The sequence below is a fragment of the Adiantum capillus-veneris genome, chromosome 1 (assembly GCF_014529385.1).
Source record: "Adiantum capillus-veneris isolate H3 chromosome 1, ASM1452938v2, whole genome shotgun sequence".
NCBI lineage: Eukaryota > Viridiplantae > Streptophyta > Polypodiopsida > Polypodiales > Pteridaceae > Adiantum > Adiantum capillus-veneris.
The window spans coordinates 191,477,219-191,502,738 of NC_140931.1; the positions used below are offsets into that span (position 1 = coordinate 191,477,219).

Here is a 25,520-nt window from a genome sequence, read left to right on the forward strand (position 1 = left end):
TGTGGTCTAAAAATTATGTCCATCATTCTATTAAACGTGGCAGGAGCATTTGTGAGACCAAATGGCATGACAAGAAACTCATAGAGACCAAATGTTGTTCTGAACGCAGTCTTATGGACATCTTATGGCCTAATGCGTATCTGATGGTAGCCATCTCTTTAGGTCTATCCTTGTAAATAATGATGCTCCCTCAAGCTGATCAAGAATGTCATCTATCCTCGGTATGGGAAACCTGTTCTTGATGGTATTCTTATTCAAGGCGCAATAGTCAATACACATGCGCCATGAACCATCCTTCTTCTGCACTAAGAGTACAGGTGAACAAAAAGAGGATGAACTGGGCTGAATCAGCCCCTTCTCTAAAAGATCGTTGACCTGACTCATAATCTCTCTCTGCTGCGCTGCACTAACCCTGTATGGTGGTCTATTCGGTGGACTAGAACCTGGCACAAGATCTATGGTATGATCCTCAGGTCTCTCAAGAGGTAACTCCCCCGACAAAGAGTCCGAAAAACAATCACTGAAACCACTCAAAAAAGTTGACCTGTCTTTATCTAAGGTAGACAAATTAGATACAACTTCAGGTACTTCTTTTGCAAAGATCAAGTACGCAGAAAGATGATTCTTTATTACAGATGAAATAGCAGAAGCAGAAACAACTGGAACAGACTCGCCTTTAAGCTTTACATCAAGGACATGAGTCTTTCCTCTATGTACAAGGGTAATCTTTTTGTTGTAAGTATCCACCATAGCATGCAACCTGTAACACCATGGGATACCCAGTAAGACATCACAGCCCTCAAGTGGCATAATATGAAATTCTTCCGCATCCACATAGTTCTGAATGTGCAGACGAAGCTTCCCCAAAATAGGAGTAACTGGCTCTGAATGACCTGGGCATGCCAAACCTGCTTCCCCTATCATACCCATCTCCTCTGCACGAATACCCAACTTTGATGCCAATTCTAGTGATATGAAATTTGCATGAGCTCCTGGATCAAAGAAAACTAGCACTGTCTGGTCTCTAACTTTGCCCCAAGCTCTGCACAGCTCCGTGGCATCTGTGTTTGGTTGGTCTCCGACCAAACCTGGGACAAGTCCTACACTCGGCTTTGGCTTCTTTCCTTTATGGTCTGACTTGTCATCCTTATCCTGCGACTTCTTCTGTGGGCATTCATTTGCAAAATGTCCTTCCTGTTCACAAATATAGCATTTCTTGGCCTCCCTAAGAGCTTTCCTTTCTTCAAAGGTTTTGCCAGAAAAAAATGCCTTTTTTGTCCTTGTCCTCGTCCCGAAGAAGATTTAGACTGCTTCTTGGACGTATGAGCTTCTTCAGTGGAGGGCTTCTTTGTGGGAGGCTCAGAAGGCTTTGCTGCAACATTGCCCTTGGCTGAAAGTTGTTTGCCCTGGGACCCTTTCTTGTGGCTATTACATCCATCGGAATCTCCCTTCGACAGATTGCTGGCCACCCTTGCATTCTCAATCAACTGAAACATATTCATGACAGTAGTCTTTGTGCAGTAGTCCCTGGTTTTCTTGGGCAATCCGCAACAGTACTTCTCAATCTGTTCTGACAATGGCACAAAACTGTAAGAGGTGACTGGCAACAGTGCGGCCCAAAACTGTTTATTGTACTCTTCCAAATTCGCACACTATTTAGCATTCAACTCGTGCCATTCTGTCATCACATCGACTTCAAAAGTGTTTGTCAGCCATGCAAGCGCAAAAAGCTGTTTGAATTGGAACCACGTTGTTGGGGCTTGACCCTGGTTCAACAATGCAGTCCACCATTGAAGCGCATTCACTTTCAAGAAAGTGGCAGCCTTGCGTATCTTTGAAGATTCCGTGAAGTTTCCTAAGCTACATCGAACTGTTGTATGAAGGTCAAAGCCTTCAATTGATCCTCAGTTCCTCTGAAAGTTTCAAACTTCACTTCCTGCCCACCTTCCTTGTAATCCTTAGACTGACTCAAAGGAGCCACATTATCATAAACAGGTGCCTGTAACAGTGGTGCTCCATGATTGTTCATTCCAGCACTCGCATCAACTGTTTTACCTGTCATATCTGCATTTTGTACGTATGGCTACAAAAAACCAGGCATACCAAATTGTGTTCCAGGCACTCGAAACTGGCCATAGGCACCCTGCAAACCTGGTTGGACACCCTTGTTCGCGTACATAGGGTTACCCATGCATGTTTGCATTGTCCCGAACACATTCCCTGGCATATAACTTGTGCAAGGTCCAGCCATAGCTTCAAACGCTGAACCACCTCCAAAATAACCAGGATAAGTATTAGGTAATGGCAGGGTCTGACGCATAGCCTGTTCATTACTCCCTTGACCATTCACAAACGTTCCTGTCCGGCTAAAGCAAGTTGCTTTAGATCATTGGACACCGCTAGTTGCTCAACCACATGGGCTTTCCCTCGAGCATCGTGAGTCCTCTGCGCATTGGAAATCTCCTTTTTCTGCAACGGCTCAGTCATGCCCTGTGTAGGAGGCTCAAAACCCTGTGTAGAAGGCTGAAAACCGTGTGTCGGAGCCTGTAGGAACTCCTGCATCCTTGGGTTGCTAGCCAACTGCTGAAACATGTCCATGCAGCAACGCAGTTGAGGTCTAAACAACATGTCCTCTTCTTGAAGCGTTGAAGGAACTTTCTCTGTGCCATGTGAGGAAGATCCCTCTTCACGTACTTGGTCTCTCTTCTCTGCCATGACGATAAGCTCTATGTTGCTTTCACCCACAACAATCCACGCCGCACTTTTTGAAGAAAAAGTGACTATCCCGTCAATGGAACCATATAACCGGCCTGTACAACGTAGAGGGCGGTACTATTTCAATTACCTGTTAACTTTACACAGAGCACTGAGAAGGAAAGAGAACACAGTTGCGTCCAGCGACTAGAATGTCACTGCGCACACGAGACCGACACCCTGTAGGCCCCAAAGATTGGCGCCCCTTTCGGTATTTATTTATTAATTTAAGGTAGACGATCCCACCACTTAGCACAAGCTTTCACAAAGCTGTCCAAACCTGGCGAGGGCTGAAAACGCAGGTTTTCGACCTGATTTCGGCAACATAACGTCACAAAAACCCCTGTAGGTCAAAAGTACCTATCTAGGGCGAATTCCCTCGCTATCTGGAAGTTTTCTGGTGAGCTGTCACAGAAATTCAGCGGACTGTAATTCTCTCTTTTTCACTGCCGAGTGCCCAAAAGCCTGTACACGCATCCCAAGGCTCTCACGAGGCTCCCCTAGTGTTCCCTTGCAATTTACGTGCGAAACCATAAGCCTGCAGAAAAACACAACAAGCTGTAATTCCCTGTTTCGGATCGTTATTAGCGGAGCAAACACACCTACGTGTGTCCCAAGGGCTCCCGCACACAATGGGACAGTTCCCCTGTGAATTGGACCAGTTTTCACGCGAGAAAACTCTCCAAACTCGCAATCTTTCGCGATGGAACTGTGCGTACCTGTGGGGGATTAGCAATTAGCTAATCCGGTTCCTGTTCAGAAGACTCTTGCCTTGGCAAACGCGCATAAACTCCCAGAACTGTACATGTTCATCTAAGTAGCCCAACTAGTGGGGCATTACCATATATGCCAAAGGGGAGAGAGATGCACGAGAGCAAATCATCGCGCTACATGAGACAGAGGAGAAGGCAAACTTTCCATTAAAGCTGTAGACCTGCACCCACTACTCACACACACACTCTAGGTCACTTATGATCAAAAATCAAAGCCCTCTCTCTCTTGGGCGCCTCCTCTTGCGGAGGTGTCTTGCAGAAGTGATCTCCTCCTGCCAAGTGTCCAATTTGCCCCTTTTGAGTTAATTCCCTAGTTCCCACTGACTTATAAAGTTGTAAGTGACTTTCCGAGTGGCCCAGACTTCATTTGGCGCACACAGGCTTCCATACTCATCAGAATTCACTGCTAACTGGCCCAACCAGTCCCAGACTGACCGACCTAGACTCTCGATGCGAGAAACCTGTTCGGTCGCAGTCATTTCACACTGGCCATGCAATGTCCACTTGCACCTTTTCAAGGGTTCCGAGCAAAACAAGTAAAAATAAAAATAAATAAAAATATCTAGCACTTATTTATGGAAGGCAACATGAAAAATACACCTCCTGGTAACAAGGGAAAAAGACAAGATTGCCTTTTACCGACATGGAAGAGTGGTAATACTGGAGCGACGCTCCACATGACGGTGCGAGACTTACGGGACCACACTCAAAGTTGTCGCCTGGAATTGTAATGGATCTATGCACCTTGATGTGGGTGCTTTTGAGGATAGTTTTACTGGAAGAGACATCATCTTCTACTGTGAGACACATCAAGCCCCTGGGCAATCCCTAGCTCACATCAGTGGATACAGATGGGAGACAGCTTACAGACAAGAGACACGATCAGAGCACAGAGGATGGGGCTCAAGGGGAGTGGCAGTGTTATTTAGAGAGGATTTGCAGCCATTGATACATATAGCCCACAGGGATGGGCAGGCTAGGTACATGTGGGTGAGATTGAGAGCAGAGACGGGCAGATATCTTTACATTGCTATTTGCTACTTTCCACTGAGTACGTCAGTCTATACATCACCCAGAGGACAGTCCCCCTTTTCTATTTTGGATGATGACATATGGGAGTTCTCTAGAGATGGTGACATTATCATTCTAGGGGACTTCAATGCTAGGATTGCCCATCATCAGACAGTGTTTTATGGTACTTCAGAGGAGATGCTGAGAGAGCTAGATGTTGTAGAGACGGGCCTGTCCAGACTATCACAGGATGTGGAATATACTAAGTATGGGCGACACCTGATAGACATGGGCACTGCACATGGATTGGCCATCTTGAATGGCCTACAGAGATTTCCTGCTGTGGGAGGTTTCACATGCTTCCCACACAGACATGGAGCCAACAGAGTGGATCATGTCATGGCACAGCCGAGTCTCATCTCTAGTATCCAGGATCTCACAGTTGGGCCCAGATCAGAGTGGCAATGGATCATGCTCTTGTGTCGATGACCATCTCCTTCCAGTTCAGTGTAGCACACAGGCCACGGGTAGCAGCCCCTACTCGCTACACCTTCACGCAGGAGACGGATTCTGAATACATGGACGAGATCTACAAACGCCTATGCACTGAGGAACTAGGGTGACCTCTAGAGGAGCTTACTACTATACTGGCACAGACATTACATGATGAAGCAACAAAGGCATACCCACACACCCAGCCTGAGCAGAGACGCCGTTCAGGGAGCATGCCTCGGAACAGCTGGTATGATGAGGAGTGCCGCCATACTAGAGCTAGACTTCAGAAGGAGGTGCTTTTGGGGGACATCACTCACAGATAGTCACAGATTGACTTTTGACGCCTGGCGCGGCGAAAGAAGAGGGTATTTTTGGCTCGACTAGAGCAGGATCTATACCAGCTATTCTTGAGTCAGGACTCGCGTGAGGCGTGGCGGCTCTTTCATGAGCAGTCCCCCCCCCTCTGCCGTTACCTCTACAGAGACCTGGGGTCAGTACGCATCATCTTTGTACACAATACCTGGACAGCCGCCCCTTCCCGACCCCCTCGATCCATGCCCACACACACGTGCTTTTTTCACCGCTGAGATGGTGAAGAAAGCCATTGACATGATGAGGACTGGGAGAGCATATGATCATGATGGCTTAGTGGCTGAGCATTCCATGCATGTCAAAGATCTACTAGCAGAGCTTCTAGCAGTTATGTTTAACCGTGCCATGTGTGAGGGCTTGCCTGATACTTGGAGCCTATCTACGATTGTACCTATCTTCAAGTCAGGAGACCCTATGGAGCCTGGGAATTATCGCACTATCATGATTGGATACACACTGGCACAGTTGTACGCATCCGTCCTTGAGCAGCAGTTGAGTAGATGGGCAAAGAGGGAAGGAATGCGTGCAGCTGGGCAGAGAGGGTTCAAGAGAGGCTTCTCTACGCTTGACTATATCTTGACACTCAGGGCCACCATCGAGGAGGGTAGATCTCTTGGGAGACGGATCTATTGTAGCTTTGTGGACTTCCGCAAAGCCTTTGACACAGTACCCAGAGGTAGATTGATGCGCATATTACAGGAGATGGGAGTACCCACAGAGCTCATTTGGTGGATCGTAGCATTGTACAGATCAGTAGTAGGGCATGTGCGCACCTCTGAGGGACTATCTACACCGGTTCACTCCACTATTGGGGTGAAGTAGGGCTGCCCGCTCTCTCCTACTCTATTCGGTATGTATGTGGATGAGGTTTCTGACTACATTGAGTCACTCTAACACAGTCCGAGATCAACAAGCTCATCCGCCAAGACCTGACCCAGCTAGACACCAGGAGGACATGGATACAGCCAGCACAGGAGCTGGGCACGAAGATGGCTTTCTACAGAGAGCATCTTCTCCAGATACATGGACACCCACTTGTCTCACGGGATACAATGTGCTATTGGCCAGTTACGCACATCTTCTCACCAGCTGCGGATTGAGACTGGGAGATACTACGGAGTACCAACAGAGGCCAGGACATGCCCCTTGTGTGACATGGAGCCTGAGACAGAGTTGCACTACACGTGCCGTTGCCCCATCCACTACGAGATACGAGGCCACTTCCATTGCTTGTTCAGAGAGGGTTTTGGACCACTCTCCAGAGTCATGGGATACGAGGATCAGAGATGCCTGGGTTTGTTCTTGCTCGAGCTGCGTAGACATAGAGATAGCCTGATGAGTGGAGGGGCTAGGATTTCTTTAGAGCAGACATTGGACAGCCGCAGGAGCTACTCCCACAGCAGAGCTCACATTCGTCTCACACCAGAGGCACACTGATCGACCGAGCGATTGAGCTGGGGAAATCCAGGCGCCCATGACTACGGAGGACTACACAGCATCGACGGTGGCTACATCAGAAGATTCGGAGCACTCGGGCCAGGCATGCACGACGCCCAGTCAGACTACTGGCCATGGAGGAGATTGATGAGATCCGCCAACAACCGATGCTAGATCTCCTGTGATTTAGCTATCCCAGCCAGCTGCTCATTTTGCTTAGTTCACATCGACCAGCTTAGGATCCCATATTATTTTTTGTTTTGTTATGTTGTTGTTATTTTGTTACTCTGACTTTGTATCAGATCCACCACATTGTAACTTTCTGGTCTCATAGGTCACTTTGGCCTTTTGAAGACGTTAATATAACATTTCATTTCTCTCCACCTTCCGTTGCTCACTCTGTCAAAGCCACGTACGTAAGATACTAATCTAGTAAGTGCCACAACTACAATCAGTGTAGCTGTTGCTACAGTGGCTATTTTTAAACAGTCCTAGTTAATGAATAATCTAGTTTTTGAATACGCACACATTTGAAGCTGTTAGTTAAGTAGTGGATCCACATGAAAGAAATATTTTGGATGTGTCATTAGGGGAACGACATAGAGTATCGTAGCTGGAATACCCTTGAGCCATCATGCATAGTTTCTACTGCGTCATTCTAGGGGAATGACTAGAGGGCTGTAGAAGGGAATATCTGGCAGGCCACCTGGCACGGATACTTCTAATGCGTCACATCAGAGCATCTAGAAGGTGTTAAGAGTTTTAGAGGTCATCTCCTGGTAGTCAGTTTCCAATTAGTTAATGTTTTGCACCACCTAGCTCGTGGCGCTGGCCAGTAACAAAATACCTTCAGCACTTCGTGGGCACAAGTAACCCATGCTCTACAGACAAATACCCATGTGCAGTTGTTATACATCCTGAGGTAACCTATCTTATCCTGCATACAACGCTTTGCATGTAAGCAGCTTTAGAATACATGGAAGGGGTGATTCCCACCCACACAAAGAGGTGACTACGCATGTAGCTACAAAAAATCAAAAAATTTGATGTTGAATGGTCAACGTTGGCAACTGAGTTGGAGTTTCGTGAAGTTTTTTGTTGAAGAAGTAACAGTGCTTGAAAGTTGGAATTTAACCTGCTTGATCTCAGGAGGAGCGGGTAGCTCTGGGCCATTATCTTCTCTCTCTTCTGGGTCATTCCCAACAGCTTCATCATCATCCGTAAAAGTCTCCTCATGTTCCCAGTCGTCTCCTATACCGATGCAGAAATTAAATCAGACCTACTAGAGTCTACAAATGCCTCTTTGTTTACATAATACAATTCCAGAGTCTACGATTGCCTCTTTGTTTACATAATACAATTTCCAAAATTGCAAACATCGCCTTTTTAAGCAGCTATATAAAAAACAGGGCAACCTCTTTCAGGTTCTTCATCATCTAAATCGCGATCGTCTCCTCTGGCTGGTTCCTCTCCATCTTCATCGCCACCCTTCTTATTCATTTCAAGTCTATTTATCCTGCTCTTCTCTTCATCATCCTCTTCCCCTTTGTCAGAAAATGCAGGATCATCATCATCATCATCATCATCAGCCCTCCGTTTAAAACCACCACGACCCCCACCTCCTCCAGTTATCTTCTCAACTTCACCAAACGCAGCTGCGCCTGTATTAGCAGCTTTCATAAGCCAACGTTGATAGCCATCCGCAGTTTTACGTCTATTCTTCATCTGCTCCTCTGCTTCCTCCAGGGTTAACTGCTTGTAGTTGGTAACTTTGTGAAAATTGTACCTGTAGGTAAAGCAGCTAATGTCTTCTACATTGCAATGTCTCTACTTAGTTGCACAATACAACATATCGCTTGGGAGTGTCAACACACAGAAGTGAGACTAAGCATACCAACCAGCAAAGTTAATGCTTACTAGTAGCCACTTTTCATGATTATAAGCTATGCAAATAAGATTCCTACTGTACATATCATCTGTCTTCATTACCGATCATAAAGGCAGTAAGATGCAGTCCACTGGAAACATTCAATTGCAGAAAATTTTCAGAATTTGGTAATGTCTAGTACCAAATGGATACTGCACAGTACCAAGATTGGTAGGTGCAGGTAACGAGCTGAACATTTTCACATAATACCAGTTTGGTACTGCAATAGCGTCGATGGTGTAACATTCAAAACACCAAACATATCCTCATACAATGAGGACTATGAAGACCATACTTTTCAAACTCAAACACTAATTGCTCACAGATGTAGTAGTGAACAAAAAATTACATTTATGAAAACATTCAAATAAAAAAAAGTAGGATATATTTGATTCTTATATCATTAAATTGTATACAGAACATTAATTTGTCTGTTTTAGTCTTACACAATTGCGTGTCGCAAGTGATTACAATGTTACAAAAGCTCACAACTCAAGAACGTTTAAAAGACATCATGCACACTTGTAAGCATCCTGCCTTACGAATAGCTCTCCTCTCACTGCTTACCATCAGTATTCATAACAATCCACAATGAAGCATGATGTAGCCACACAAACCAACTTCATTGCAAAAGCTCGATGCTGAACCCCAAAGCCCCCCCACCCCCAAAAAAAAGGGGGAAAAGGTGTTCCAAACCACCTATTTGTCTCTCGATCTCTCTCCCTCCCTCCTCTGACTCCGACCCCCTAGGGCATCAACCTGCGATCACATTTGGGGCTCAAAGTGGTTGATCAAAAAATCCATACACCACTTTTCACATCTGCATGTGCTTCCATGTCTCCTTACAAACTGCTCCCAGACCAAGTGAAGGGACGTTCTGAGAAAATGTATAACTAAAATTGTGCAAAAAATTCAGCTACAGAAAAACGAAGTTGCCCTTTGTTCATACTGTATACATATAATCATGGTGTGTCAGGAAGTAAGGCTTCCAGGATTGAGAAGCACGAGTTTTTTACATAAATTTGTAGAATTAGTAAAAATGATCATGGAAGCACAAGTTTTTGCATAGATTTGCACAGTTAGCGAACACGTAGGTTCTTCTGAAACTGGGTTATGGTTGAACAGCCAAAATTCAAAATATTCCATAACAAACAGTGCTACTGCATGCACAATCTTCCTACAAAATGTTACAACATACCATGCACCTGCAGGCATGGCAAGAAAGTCCCTCCCATGCATCATTAGAAGGTAATATGAAGCCTGTTGTCCACCCTCCAGTGCCCCTTGAAATGATAGTTGCCCTTGATCATCATTCAGAAGCCAAGACTTTCCTTTGTACTTCTCCTATTCATACAAAATGGGCAAGGCATTAACATCGACTACTTCATGAAGAAGACTCTTATACGAAACAGCCAGTCACCTTAACCTGCCCAGGCCATAATTCATTATTTAAAATAAAAGTTACAATTAAATGTTAAAAAAGAACATACCCGAAGAGCCTCTGTAACTTGCCGACCTTGTAAACCCTCACGGTGCATGGTCCATTTTGGATCACTGCCCTTTTTCTTTGAGAAGGACGGCACACCTTGCAAAAATCTACTAACAAAGAAAGGTTTGGTGGTTGGATAGGCCTTGACATTATATTCCTGCAAAGATCACCAGTTACTTGAGGTTAAATTATGAGCATAAATGCTATAGAATTAGGTGACAGAACAGATTTGTGTTGTTCTTGCAGAGCACAGGTCAAAAACAGTCCACGAGCACCAAAACAGGGGAAGCCCATAGGTTTGCAACATCTCATCTCCTCAGATACCACAAATCCGCAAGTCATAAGCCCCTCACGAGCACAAAACTGCCAAGTATGTGAGCTTTATATGTTCACAAGCAAAGTCCATCTGATATGCAGTAAAAGATAACGACAAGGCACTCCTGCTACATGTGCCATGGACACTCGAGTACCAACAACACAACAAAGCCTATAATGCTGTCCACACACACAGGCAGCTGGGGAGAGCTCAAAATATTGTAAAACAGAATTTCAGCGACCACTCCCGCACCCAATGGAGGTGAAATGTTGCACTCATTGATGCACCCACCACCCCTCCTGAAATTGCAGCACAACTGCAAACACACAGCACCAAATTTAGCAGCAAACTCGTGGTTTTTTAGGTGTCATACCCAAACTCAGAGCCACAAGAGTCGAGAAGGTTAAACACAATTGAAAATAAAAAGAGGATGAGCAAATATTGCCGACACTGAAGAGTGATACGCAGATGCTTAGAATAACATGTAAGAGCAGCACAGAATACTTTCTTATGCCGATGTCTTGAGAACGGCTTTAAGGATATACAGTGTCCCAAGTACTCATTTTCCTTCGTGATACACTATCCAAGTTTCTATGGGTGCTGCTTGGTAACACTTTCCCCCATTGGATTTAGAGAAACCTTGGAAGGATGACTGCAGACTAATGCTTCTGTCAGAGTTGCAAAACGTATAAGTGTTCACAAGACACGCCCATGATAGCAAAGATGCACGAGAGAGAAATGAAATGAAATCAACTGTTATATTAAACGTCTTCAAAAGTCCAAAATGACCTATGAGACCATACTGATACAATCCTTGTGGATCTAATCCAATGTCTGGGTACAAAAATAAAATGAAGTAAAGTGAAAGACTAAAAACTAAAAGACTAAAATCGTCAGCCTGAAAATCATCATCATCCAAGCCCGAGGATGCCTGGCATCAGGTGTTGTCCGAGAAAGTATTGCATCGGTCGCTGAAGAGCTTCGTCAATGTCCGCCTCTGTAAATAGTCGTATTGGGTGTCTCCCATTTCGTGCTAGAATAGTCTTGATTCTTTGGTGGAGCCTCCATCGACGTCGTGGTCGCCCCTGTAGATGTGGGCGTCTAGCTCTCCCGAGCTCAGTGGCTCTATCCACTAATATACCTCTGATAGAGGTGAGCTCTAAAGTCTGCTATGAAGCACGCTTATCCAGCTGCTGAGTCCCTGCTCTAAAGAAGTCAGTGATCTCCCTCTGTGAATGTCTCCCACTACCTAGTCTCCTCAAGGGACTTTCCCTGTGTCTATGCAGCTCTAGCAAAAACAACCCGAGGCATCTCTGATCCTGATATCTCATGACTCTAGCCAACGGTCCAAAGCCCTCTCTGAATAGACAATGAAAGCGCCCTCGTATCTCATATTATATCGGACAATGATAAATGTGATGTAACTCTATCTCTGGCTCTATATGACATAACTTGCATATCCTGGCTCATACTGGTACTCTCCTAAATCTGCCAGTCTCAATCTCTAGCTGACACATCCAACCCTATGTGTCCGTGGACAAGCTACAGCACGACAAGGGTTCAGTCCAGTCCAGACAGTCTAGATTAGAAGTGATCTAGCACTTTTGGGAGTCTATTCGTAGACCCTGCATGCCCAGTCACTTAGTATAGATGCATATCCTCTGGTTGCACACAACATGATCATAAGCATTCCCATCAGAATCCTTCAGGGGAATTTTCCAGTGCATTTAACCTATTTTACCTATTTTTGACATTTTTCACTTATTATTTTTAAGTGACTTTTGTTGGAAAGTAGGTAGGGCAAATTGAGTAAGTTTGTATATAAGCAAACCTAGACTAGCACTAAATGGCAGAAGAGGCAACAGGAGCTAAGCTCAGCAGGCAACTTCTCAACAAGATTGCTTGGCGGTTTCCCCCTCCAAGCAAGAAGAACCATCAAACCCTTGCCTCTAGCGTTTTCACATTCAGCATCACCGCGAGGACTTTCCCAAGCCTGACGTTTTTGCATCAGCAACCATCGCCATAGAACCCCCCATCAGCTCGCGTTTTTGGAACCTTTGCCTAGCGTTTTGCATCAGCCACCATCACCAGCAAAGACCAGCATACCTAGCATTTTTGGCAGTTTCAGCAAGGCGTTTTCAGCAGTAGAAAGACCAGTAAGATTCAGCCCTAAGAAGAAGCAGATTCAGCCCGAAAGGACCATCAGTTTTCAGCCTTGAAGAACCTCAGTTTTCAGCCCTAAACCTGCAGATTTTCAGCGACAAAGACCCACAGAAACAGCCCCCCAAATCAGCGTTTTGGACTAGTCGCAGATTTCGGTCCATAGCATTTTTGGACAGCAGTAGAAAGATTGCAGATTTTAGCCTTTAGACCGGTGTCGTCATCCCCGTCGTCATCGCCGACATAGCCTAGACTTGCATCATTCACATGCATACCATTTGTACCAGATTGTGCAATCATAAGTGGACCACTCTCGCCGACGAAAGTGGGGCCTTCGGAGGAGGGTTTTACAACGTCTCTGGTGTCGTATCTCTCTTCTCTCTCTATCTCTCAGTCTCATACACTTGCACGCACAGTGTCCATTCACTTTGTTTGTGATCATAGCATTCTCTCACTAAGAACGGAAAGCTCTACCTTCCATAAGAACAAAAGGAACCTTGAGCACAGTTCGGAGCACTCATCTTGAGCAAAGTGCAAACATTCATTCCGCTGCACCTAACATGCGATGATGTGCGCATCTGACCAATAGCACATCGTATCCCATAGGATAAATGAGTGCCCATATCATATATCTGGGATGCTCATCCCTCCGAACAGCTCCCTGAATAGGGCTGCCACACCTCCTGACCCCCGTCCTCTATGCATTGATCTCACTTCTTGCCTACAAGTAGTCTCCCAATGGTATCCCGTCACTCTGGGTAATGTGCCGCCAGAACCTGATGGGTTTCCGAGTAAAAAATAATGTCTCTTCCCTTAAAGCTATCCTCAAAGGTGCCTACATCTAGCTTCATTGATCCATTACAATTCCATGCTGCCATTTTAAGGTTGGTCCCGTAGGTCTCGCGCCATCATGCGATGCGTTCTCCAACACCACTACTCTTCCTCCCCTATAAAAAGCAATTTTTCCTTTCTCCCTCGCCCCCTTGATCTCTGGCATAAGCTCTTGCATGTGTGCTACCTGTGTTAGAGTGAGGTCATCACCCAAAAATATCTAAGTTTGCTTGAGTGTTGGTCTCTTCTTTAGGAATTCCTTTTGTCACAAGACGGACACCACGTGCCAATAGAAAAGAGCAGATTGAACAGGCTTATAGCACTTCATTATCAATTGAACTGAGAGAGAGAGAGAGAGAGAGAGAGAGAGAGACGACACGTGACAAGGAGTGGCGAAATTCACCCCATAGAGTATTGGCCCAAAACCTTGGCGCCCCTTTCGGTATCTCTATATTGCATCAACTCAGTACAAGCCGGTACTCCAGACTTTGCACCTTCTCCAGGAAGCATACAAGAGAATGAGCCCTAACCTCATATTTAAAGGCCCTTGGCTTGAAAAGCAGTTACAGTGAAAAGCCTTCAAAACTCAAAAGCTTGATCCAAAAGCATTGCCAAAAAGCTGCCAGCGTAATCATGAAAATCCGTACAGTCCTGCCACGTCAGCACTACCAACGTGAAAAGCGGAAATCCGTACAGTTCTGCCACGTCACCACTGCCAGCGTGAAAAGCGAAAATCTGTACAGTTCTGCCACGTCAGCAATCAACGGAATTTACGAAAATATGTTCCTGCTTCTTCTAGGGTTTAAGCCCCTCAGCCGGTAGCTCCGGTCTTCAGTAGGTCGACACGTTAGCAGTTTGTTACATCCTTCCTAGCTTCCAGTGTAGGGAAACGTATAATGAGTGCTCTTTCCTTGGGCCTTCCTTTTTCATCACTTCCCTTGTTGCCAACTCTCCAAGCACCTGTGTGTGCGGGTTCAGAAATACCCATGCACTTCAAGAGCTCTTGCACTTCTTCTTCTACTTTTCCAGTGTATTTGAGACCTGTAACACGCACATGAAGGGCTCTAGTCTTTCTCTTTTGCTCCTCCTCAATTGTCATATTGATGATAGTCGATGTCGGTGTGGCTTCAGGCATCTTATCTTTTCCTTTCTTTGCGTCCTTGATCCACTTTTCAGCTTTATCAACCTTCTCTTGTGTTTTGAATAGGTGCTTGTCACGTGCGCACTTCACTTGCGCCACGTGGACACGCTTCTGCCATAGTCTAGCATGAGTCTTAGCTTAGGATTGAGCTTGGCACCTTAGTGAGCCTCTAGCAGGACGTGCGTGTCCAGGACAGTCACACTTGCATACCCTCTCTTGCACAAGAACAGTCATTTCATCATCCAGGCATTTTACCGCATGAACCACCTCTTATAAGTCATTTTATTAAAAGTGACTTTTGGAATTCTTTTTGTAAGTTTATTGGAAAAGTAGGTAGGGCAAATTGCTAAAGATCTATAAAAGAAACGCATTGGGCACTCAGTAGAAGTAGAAGAGGTAGCAGGGACCAAGTGTTCGATGGTGCACCTTCTCAGCAAGACCCCCCCGGCACGCAACCTAGCGTTTTCAGCCACCAAAGACCAGCCAACGTTTTCAGCATTTGCAAATCAGCCCAGCGTTTTGCAGTTGTAGATCAGCCCGGCGACAACAGATCTCCTAGCGTTTTCTGCAGCAGATACATTTTCAGCCCTAGCGTTTTGGGAACAGCAGACCAGTCCTAGCGTTTGCAATTTCCAGTGACAGTTCAACATCATTGTACCAACGTTTTGCATTTTCAGCAGTTAGCCTCCGTACCGCAGTCCCCCAAACCTCGCAGATCTCACCTTCCCGCAGCAGACCCTCGCCGCACGGTCAGATCAGCCATCATTTGTAGATTCAGCTTGCTATTCGCAGATCTCTGCGTTTTCAGCACGTCGTCGTCATCGCCGTCGTCACCGACATAGAGGCAGAATTCAATAGATACAAGATTTGCAGATTTCAGCCCTTAGCGTTTCCAGTTTTCAGCCCGTCTCGTCGTCCTCCTCATCGTCCTTGACATCGTCGGCAAGTCCATTGCATTGTAGAGATTTGTGCAATCAATAGTAGACCGCTCTCGCCATAGAGAGTGGGGCCTTCAGAGGAGGGTTTGACAACATTCTGGTGGTGTATTCTTCTCTCTCTATCTCTCAGTCTCAGCACCTTCATTCACAATGTTTACCACTTTGTTTGTGATCATTTACACTCTCTCACTAAAGGAACGAAAGGCTCTCCCTTCCGTAATTAAAAGGAACCCTTGAGCACAGTTCGGAGCAGCCATCTTGAGCAAAGTTCAACATTCACTTCCGCTGCACCTGACATTGGTATCAGAGCTCTGTGCGTGCTTCGGCTTCGCGAACTCAAGGGAAGAACCATCAAGAACCTCAAGAACCAAGAACCCCAAGGAACCCAAGAAGAACCATCGAGAACCCAAGAAACCTCTCCCAGTTTTTTTTTCCTGAAGAATCTTTGAGTCCCGACCATGGACTTACAGGATTCCATCTTCATTGCCATGTCTTTGAAGGAAGATCGACATCGGATACACAAGAACCCAAATCTTGAGTACCAAGATCTCCTAGCCTTGTATGCGGATATGGAAGGAGTTGGAGACGGGATCCCTAACCTTTTCTGCATTCGCATTCGCATGTAGCGTGCATCCATTTCCCTCGTCATTGAACTTTTGGAAAGAACTCCGGAACCAAACCTCCGTCCATCAGCACCTGTAATGTTTTCACCACAGTCAGTGTTCGGGGAATAGCTCTTACTACAACAAGCAGAGTTAGCACTATCTGGTATAAAGCCCGGGCTGATATTTGGCAATCGTAGTAAGGCTGGACAGTGACCCTTACACGGTGTTTGCATCGCCAGCAGTACCCACAGCACCCGCAGTACCATCAGTCCCTGGTTTCGGAGGAATCTGCTTTGGTTTGTGCATCCACAGCATCATAAGCATTCATAAGTCAGCATCAGAAGTACAGACAGAAGGGCAGTTATGCCTCACTTTTAACAGGGGGGATGTCATGTGTGCACTTCACTTGCACCACGTGGACACACTTCTGCCATAGTCAAGCATAAATCTTAGCTTAGGACTGAGCCTGGCACCTTTGTGAGCCTCTAGCAGGACGTGCATGCCCACGCCGGTCACACTTGCATACCCTCTCTTGCACAAGAACAGTCATTTCATCATGCAGGCATTTTACCACGTGAACCACCTCTTATAATTCATTTTATTAAAAGTGACTTTTGGAATTCTTTTTGTAAGTTTGTTGGAAAAGTAGGTAGGGCAAATTGCTAAAGATCTATAAAAGAAACCCATTGGGCACTCAGTATCAGTAGAAGCAAAAGAAGCAGGGACATAAGGAGGCAGGCACCCAACAGTCAGGCAGCACCTCAACAGGAGCCCTAGCGTTTTCTCAAGAAGAAGAAGATCAGTGTTTTCAGCCACTACCACTGGCGTTTCAGTTTTCAGCCTTGACCCCGTCGTCCTCGACAACATCGTCGTTGTCGACATCGTCATCGCAGATCCCTATCTTAACGACAACACCTTCGTCATCGTCATCGCAGTCCTAGACTTGACGACGACACCATTGTCGTCATCGTCACAGTCACCATCTCATCAACTCGTCGACATCATCATCGTCGACATAGACCAACGGTACCCGTCGTCGACATCATCGTCTTCGACATAGACCCTGTCGTCGACATCACCGTCTTCGACACAGAACCGTCGTCGACTTCACCGTCTTCGGCACAGTACCTCGTCGTCGACTTCATCGTCATCGACAAAGACCCTTAGTACCTCGTCTTCGACTTAGACCTCGTCGTCGACCTCCCTGTCTTCCACATAGAACCTCAATACCTCAGTACCCCTTCAGTACCTCAGTACCCAGTACCCAGCATCAGTACCCATTAGCATCAGCATCTCAGCAATTAGTCATTGTATCAGCATTGTGCAAGAATAAAGAAAGTACTTGCTCTGGCAACAGAGCAAGGGGGCCCTTTAGGGTTGGGACCCGACATCCCTGTGTCATCTCTCTTCTCTCTCTCGTCTCTCTCTTTCTTTCAGTTCAGTTCAGTTCTTTCAAGTGAATAAAGTGTCCCTTGAGTTTGTGTGCGGAGTACTAGATCCGAGCAAATCCTTATTCTCAGTTGTGCCTCACTTTTAAAAGTGGGGGATGTCACGTGCGCACTTCACTTGCGCCACATGGACACGCTTCTGCCATAGTCTAGCATGAGTCTTAGCTTAGGACTGAGCTTGGCACCTTTGTGAGCCTCTAGCCGGACGTGCATGTCCGGGCCAGTCACACTTGCATACCCTCTCTTGCACAAGAACAGTCATTTCATCATCCAGGCATTTTACCGCGTGAATCACCTCTTATAAGTCATTTTATTAGAAGTGACTTTTAGAATTCTTTTTGTAAGTTTGTTGGAAAAGTAGTAAGGGCAAATTGCTAAAGATCTATAAAAGAAACCCATTGGGCACTCAGTAAAAGTAGAAGAGGCAGCAGGGACCAAGTGTTCGACAATGCACCTTCGCAGCAAGACCCCCCGGCAAGCAACCTAGCGTTTTCAGCCACCAAAGACCAGCCAACGTTTTCAGCATTTGCAGATCAGCCCAGCGTTTTGTAGTTATAGGTCAGCCTGGCGACAACAGATCTCCTAGCCTTTTCTGCAGCGGATACATTTTCAGCCCTAGTGTTTTGGGAACAACAGACTAGCCCTAGCGTTTGCAATTTCCGGCGACGGTTCAGCATCATTGCACCAGCGTTTTGCATTTTCAGCAGTTAGCCTCCGTACCGCAGTCCCACGTTCCTACACTTTGTCTCTTTACCAAAAACAATCCAAGCTCACTCTTTTAAGGAAAAAGTGATTGATGTCCCGGCAATGGAATAATGAAACCGGCCCGTGGGGCGGTAGGCGTTGGCTTTCACCCGAAAATCTTTACTTTAGACACACACACAGAGTACTTTGCAAAGGTAACCTGTAATGGGGATTAACACCTAAGTACACACACGGCTCGGAAGCTAGAATGCTCCGAGCAAACGCCGACAACCTGAAGGCCGCAAAATTGGCGCCCCTTTCGATATTTCTTTATTCTTTAACAGAGGGAATAAAACCTCTGATCTCCTCCAAGCTGCCCCGCACAATCTAGGCTAAGAAACACCTGTTCTGGCCCGTTTTCGGCAACATAACTGTACTAAGACGCTTCACAGTCAGTATCCCCACGCAATAGGTGACTTTCCCGACGCATATGGACACTTTGCAAAACCTGGCGAGAATCTGCAGCACGCTGAATTTCTGTTTTCTACCCCGAAAATGCGCCAGTTCACCTGTACAACGGTCTCCTCGTGTCCCCGAACCTCCTGGAGGTATTAGGGTCCGTTTAGGGCCGAAACCCTAAACCTGCAAAAATACACAGCAGGCTGTAATTCCCTGTTTTGGGCTCTGTTTCGCGTGCCGGTCGCATCTGTAGCAAGACCTCGAGCTCCCGCACGTGTAGGGCTACTTCCCCTTTGAACCGGACGAGATTTCTCGCGTGAAACCTCTCCGAATTCACCTGTATCTGCGGGGGATTAACCGCTAGCTAATCCAGTACCTGTGCAAGAGGCTCTTGCCTCGGCAATCGCGCATGAATCCACATAACTGTACATTGGTCAAATGAAAATCCCACTAGTGGGGCATAACATACTGCTCGTAGGGGAGAGAGAGAGAGAGCAGTGCGTAGCGTGCAGGGCATCACTCCTGGCACCACACTGTACGTAAGAGGGAAAGGAAGCACTCCATAGCTCTTAACCTGTTTGACAGCAGCTGAAAAATGAGCCTTCCTTCTCTAAATTCACCGCCAACTCTTCCTTGCATTGGAAAGTGCACAAAAATGTGACACTTGACGCATTTACAAGCATTTTCCCGTTTCGGGTTCGCCGCTTAAAAATATCCCAACTGATAGCCCAGTTGACTTCGCGGCAGAGTTGTAAAATGTTCTCCTAGTCATACCGGAGGTAATGACGTGAACACATTTCTCGACCCAAAATAGCAGTTCCCTAAATTTTAGGAGATGCTTCCGTTGGGCTCCCACTGGTCTTCTGACCATCTATCCTCATTGAGACCGCATCCAAAAGTGCAATGTGGCCCAACTATCGGATACTTTCTGTTGGCAGTCACACCTTGACTTTAGGCCTTTATTGAGTTCACTTCCTAGTATCCACCAACTTGCTAAGTGCGACGGGGGGACCTATATGATCTTGCTCTGAGCCTAGACATCCTTTTACCATACGAATTCCATTGCCGACCACTACCCATTTGCGGGTGAAACTACCGTTCACATTGGAAATGCAAAGTCCGACCGCTTGCTACTTTAAGAAGAGGGTCTCAAAAATAAAACAAAACCCCTTGGAAAGAAACCAACAACTAAAGTTAGCAGTTGCCACGTCCTCGTGACATAGTTAACAGTTGCCACGTCCACGTGACATACCCCCCTCTTGAAATCGCAAACGTCCTCGATTGCATACCATAAATACACGCCTCTGATGATCTTGTGCTATCAACACTCTTTTATCATCGCATGTATCCGCAAGAAAGGTCATAACATATAGATACAAATGACTTAATGAGGCCTTCATACTTTTGTCATTTCCATCTATCACACTGAATTCATATGTACATTTGATGTACTAGCTCTATCATTACCCCTCCTTTGCACACGTTGGGTTGGGGCATAAATAGGCTGTAACCCAAAGGCTTCAAGGTAAAGCTGCAATACATTTGGTGACTCTGACAATTCATGCTCTTCCATCCACTTTGCATCGATAGGCGGATAGTTCTTGAACTTCACCAAATAGCGTCTTGCAACTTGTCCTTTAACTTTTCTGTCCTTATGTGCCAAAACTTGCTCAGGTACCAGGATCTCATCAAGTTCCTCAACTTCTAGCTGATCCTCATCTTGCATATCTTCTGGCACATCACCCACGAAGAGTCTTAGAAGACTCACGTGAAACGCATTATGAATCTTCCACGCATCAGGCAATTTCAGCCTGTAAGCCACATCGCTGATCTTGTCAAGCACTTGAAAAGGCCCATAGTAACGCATGCTGAGCTTAGGAAACAGCCATTCCTTGCCCTTCATCTTCTTTAACATTGCCTTTTCGAACCTTAACAGAACCCAATCACCGGGTGATAACAGCAATTCACGATGGTGACGATCAGCAACCTTTTTCTGCTTTGCCCGAGTCTTCTTTAATTTTCTTATACATCTCATCCATGTTCTCAACATATCGATCTGCCTCAAAGATCTTGTCCTTTGTATGTAAAATGGGAGGAACCTTTTTGCCGCCTTCAACAATCTCAAAAGGTGCTTTGCCAATAGACGAATGCACTGTATTATTGTACGCATACTCAAGCATACTCATTGTACGAATGCACCGTATTATTGTACGCATACTCAAGCATAGGCAAATACTGTTCTCACTTGCCCTTATTATCTGACACATAGCATTTCAGCAGATCTAAGACAGTAGAATTAGCCTCTCCTTACTGTCCATCAGTTTGTGGATGAAACGAAGACGAGAACTTGAGCGTAGTGCCCATGTTCTCAAACAATCCTCTCCAGAACAAACTGGTCATGCGAGGATCACGATCACTGATAATCGATTGTGGCATACCATGGTACTTAAACACATTATACATGAACAAGCGTGCCATCTGATCAGATTTTATCTTCTTCCTGACAGAGATAAAATGGGCCTGCTTGCTGAACCTGCAGATAATGGTCCATATACCATCATTCCCTGTTGGCGTTCTTGGAAGATCAAAGATAAAGTCCATAGCAATGCTTCCCCATTGCTTATCCGGAATCGGCAGTGGTTGTAACAACCCTAGTGCCTTTTGCCTGTCAAACTTGACCTTTTGGCAAACTATGCATGCTCGCACAAAGGCATCCACATCTCTCCTCAAGGTAGGCCAATAGAAGAATGTCTCTACCGCTTTAACTGTTGCATCAATGCCACCATGCCCTGCATACGGTGGGACATGACTCTCTTCCATGACCTTATGTCGCAGTGGCCTAGTGACACAAAGTCTGCCATGCATCATCATAAAACCATCTCTGAGGAGGTAGTACTCGTGATGTTGCCCCTCTTGTAACTGTTCAAAGATCCTTGCAAAATCTTCATCAGCAATGTATTGTTCCTTCATGTCATCTAACTCATGATGATAAGGAATTGACACAGCTGAAATTTGTGGCTTTCTTGATAACGCATCAACCACAACATTCTTCTTACCTTCCACATGCATAATCTGGAAGTGAAACATGGAAAGAATGTTTGCCCATCGCATATGCTTTTCGGATAACTTTGACTGTGTCAAGAAGTATCGCAAGGTCCGATGATCTGTTTGGACAACAAAATCAGCACCTAAGAGGTAGTGCTTCCAGCTAGAAAGCGCATGAATCACGGCCAAGAGCTCTTTCTCATAGACTTGCATAGTCCTCTCTGGCCCTTGCAAAATTCGGCTTTCATAAGCTACTACCCGTCCATCTTGCATTAGCACTGCTCCAATGCTATTGCCACACGCGTCACCTTGGACCACAAATGACTTCCTGAGATCTGGCAAAACAATAACTGGATCTCAAGTCAACTTTTCCTTTAAGAGACTAAAAGCTGAAATCTCTTTTTGGGTCCATCTGAAAGTGACCTCTTTCTTTTGCAAAGCATGAAGAGGCGATGCTATCTCTGCAAAATTTCTGATAAACCTTCTATAGTAGAAACACAATCCCAAGAAGCTTCTGACATCGTGCACAGTCTTCAAGTCTGGCCATGTCTTGATAGCTTCGACCTTTGCGGGATCCATTCTAACACCATCCTTTGAGACTATGTGGCCAAGAAAGTGGATCTCTTCAAGGAAGAATTCACTTTTCTTAGGATTGACAAGTAACCTGTGACTGCGCAGCTCTTCGAACACAATGGTCAAGTGACACCTATGCTCCTCTTTATTCTTCGAATACACTATCATGTCATCGAAGAACATTCCAACAAATTGTTGATGCGAGCGGAAAATCCGGTCCATCATTCTGTTGAACGTGGCAGGAGCATTTGTTAGCCCAAACGGCATCACTAGAAACTCATAAAGACCAAATGTCGTTCTAAACGCAGTCTTGTGCACATCCTCTGGCCTTATACGAATCTGATGGTACCCACTCTTAAGGTCTATCCTGCTAAAAATTGCAGCACCCTCTAAACGATCGAGAATATCATCAATTCTAGGAATAGGGAACCTATTCTTGATGGTATTCTTATTCAACGCACAGTAATCAATACACATGCGCCATGAGCCATCCTTCTTCTGCACTAGGAGCACTGGGGAGTAAAAGGGTGAAGAACTAGGCTGAATCAGCCCCTTCTCTAATAACTCCTCAACCTGGCTCATAACCTCTTTCCGTTGCGCCGCACTAACCCTGTAGGGAGGCCTATTTGGTGGGCTACACCCTGGCACCAAATCTATCCGATGGTCCTCGGGTCTCTCTGGCAGCAATTGCGACGGTAATGAATCAGAAAAACAATCACTAAACTTTTGCAAAAATGTTGACCTTTCTTTATCCAACACAGATAAATTTGATTGATCACTATCTGAGACATCACGTGCAAAAATCAAGTACACAGAAAGATGATTCTTTATTACAGAAGTGATAGCAGAAGTAGATACAATAGGGACTGACTCTCCTTTAAGCTTTACATCCATGTGAGTTTTGCCCCTATGTTGTACAGTGATCTTTTTGTTGTAGGCATCCAAGACTCCATGCACTCGGAACATCCACGGGATCCCCAACAAGGCGTCACAACCTTCCAGCAGCATGATGTAAAACTCTTCAGTGTCCACATACGACTAAATATGCAGACACAGTTTTCCAATGATGGGAGTAACACACTCTGAGTGGCCAGGACATGCCAACCCTGCCTCTGCTGTGTACCCCATCTCTTCAGCTCTGATGCCTAGCTTCATAGCTAACTCTGGTGAGATAAAGTTGGATTTGGCACCTTGATCAAAGAAGATGAGTGCCGTCTGATCCCTAACTTTACCCCATGCCTTGCATAACTCACTAGCATCTGTGCTGGGCGTGTCACCCACCATGTTTGGCACTAAACCTTCCGTGGGTTTAGGCTTCTTGCCTTTCTGGTCTTCTTTATCCTCTGAGTCAGCTGGCCTTTTCCTTTGTGGACAATTGATAGAAAAGTGACCAGGCTGCTCGCATATAAAGCATTTGTTTTCAACCATTAGGACCTTCTTTTCCTCGAGCGACTTGCGCACAAACGGCTTCCTTTTCTGTTTCTTTGCTTGCGCTCCAGAGGTCCCGAGGTCCCGGCTGAATCTGTCTTTGGTGGCCTTTTCTGACCCCTGTGACGCATCAGGAGCCGTTTTCACAAAGGGCTTCTTCGCTGAATTTTTCTTTTGCTGCCCTCCTTTGTCATTGCTCGGAAATCCACTGTCCTCTCCTTTCAACAAGGCAAGACCAGTGTTCGTAACTTCCATAAGATGAGTGAGGGTAGCCACTCTGTTCTTTGTACAGTAATCGCGAAGCCCTTTAGGCAACCCACAACAGTACTTCTCTATCTGCTCTGTCAATGGCACAAATTGTAGGAGGTCACTAAGAGTAACGCTTTACAAAACCTCCTACTGTACTCCAGCAAGCTCTTGCATGAAGCTGAAGTAAGCTGGTGCCAATCTGTCATGACGTCGGCTTCAAATTCATTTGATAACCAAGCAGATGCAAACATTTTCTTAAAGTAAACCCAAGTGACGGGTGCCTGTCCTTGCATTAACAATGTCGTCCACCATGTAAGCGCATTGTCCTTTAAGAAAGTGGCAGCTTTCCTGACCTTCGAGGCCTCTGTAAAATTCCCTCCCGCATAAGCTGTATCAAACTGTTGGAGGAAGGTAAGAGCCTTTGTCTTGTCCTCGAAACCACTGAAGGTACTGAACTTTACAGCTGCACCACCTTCTTTGTAAGCCTTCGGCTTCTCTAGTGCCCCCAAGTTGTCATATGGAATGGTCTGCAACATGGGCACTGTAGTAGGCATGATCGGCACATCTTGGCCATTCACATTTTGCGTCAGAGGTGCGATATCTGGCTGCTGTCCAGAAAAACCAGCCATGCCAAAATGACCCTGTGGCACCCCAAATTGGCCTTGGTTGCAGTGGAAACCTTGCTGCATGCCGATACTACCATACATGGGGTTTGGCATGATGCCTTGCATACCCCCGAACACTATTCCTGGCATGTACGGCTGACTTCCAGGCGCATAACCAGCCATACTTTGGAACACTGATCCACCCCCGAAATACCCAGGATGTACTGTGGGTGGTGGAAAAACTGAGTGCATTGCCTGGTATCCAGCTCCCTGTCCATTCAAGACAGCATGCTGGCTCTGAAGGTGGCGGGCTGAACTGGCATAACCTGTGGAATAGGCGTTCTAGCCACCTGTTCAAGCACAGGAGGAACCTGTTTTGGAGCCCCTGACTCCGCAACATGCGAGTGTTCCCTTTCCTCCTGATCCGCATGAAGTACCTAGGCTTGAGCATCAACAAGCTCCGTACGCGGCGTAGGTTGCCTATTTTGTTGTTGCACTAGTGGCGCTTGTAAAAACTCCATAAACCTTGGATTCTGCACCAGCTGCAAAAAGACATTCACCGCGGCAACTAACTAAGTCTTGAACGCATCATCCTCAAGTTGCCCAGTCATAAAGCCCTGTACTACTGGAGGGACATTCACATTGACACGAGGTACAGACTGACGTGGCCGTGAGCTCTCACCAATCTCGAAAACCATAGGGATCTCCTGCCTATCCTTTGAAGAGGAACCCTCTTCCATAATGCCCTTCCCCTTGTCGGCCATAGTTTAATCCCGCGTT

The 25,520-nt window shown here is 45.9% G+C and overlaps 1 protein-coding gene across 2 annotated transcripts in view; it reads right to left on the reverse strand.

The window, feature by feature from the left end:
- The window catches only part of LOC147466217 (transcription initiation factor IIF subunit alpha-like), a 77,561-nt gene that overhangs the window by 32,026 nt on the left and 20,015 nt on the right, over nt 1–25,520 (reverse strand). The window contains exons 2-6 of one of the 2 annotated variants that reach the window (XM_086524631.1): nt 10,827–10,890; nt 10,260–10,415; nt 9,968–10,113; nt 8,258–8,628; nt 7,978–8,093 (exon numbers count right to left, since the gene is read on the reverse strand). In XM_086524631.1, the coding sequence (XP_086380757.1) occupies nt 7,978–8,093; nt 8,258–8,628; nt 9,968–10,113; nt 10,260–10,415; nt 10,827–10,853 (816 nt within the window). In that variant the 5' untranslated portion in view covers nt 10,854–10,890. The remainder of the gene's footprint in view (nt 1–7,977; nt 8,094–8,257; nt 8,629–9,967; nt 10,114–10,259; nt 10,416–10,826; nt 10,891–25,520) is intronic. The other variant, XM_086524630.1, reaches the window with a different exon arrangement.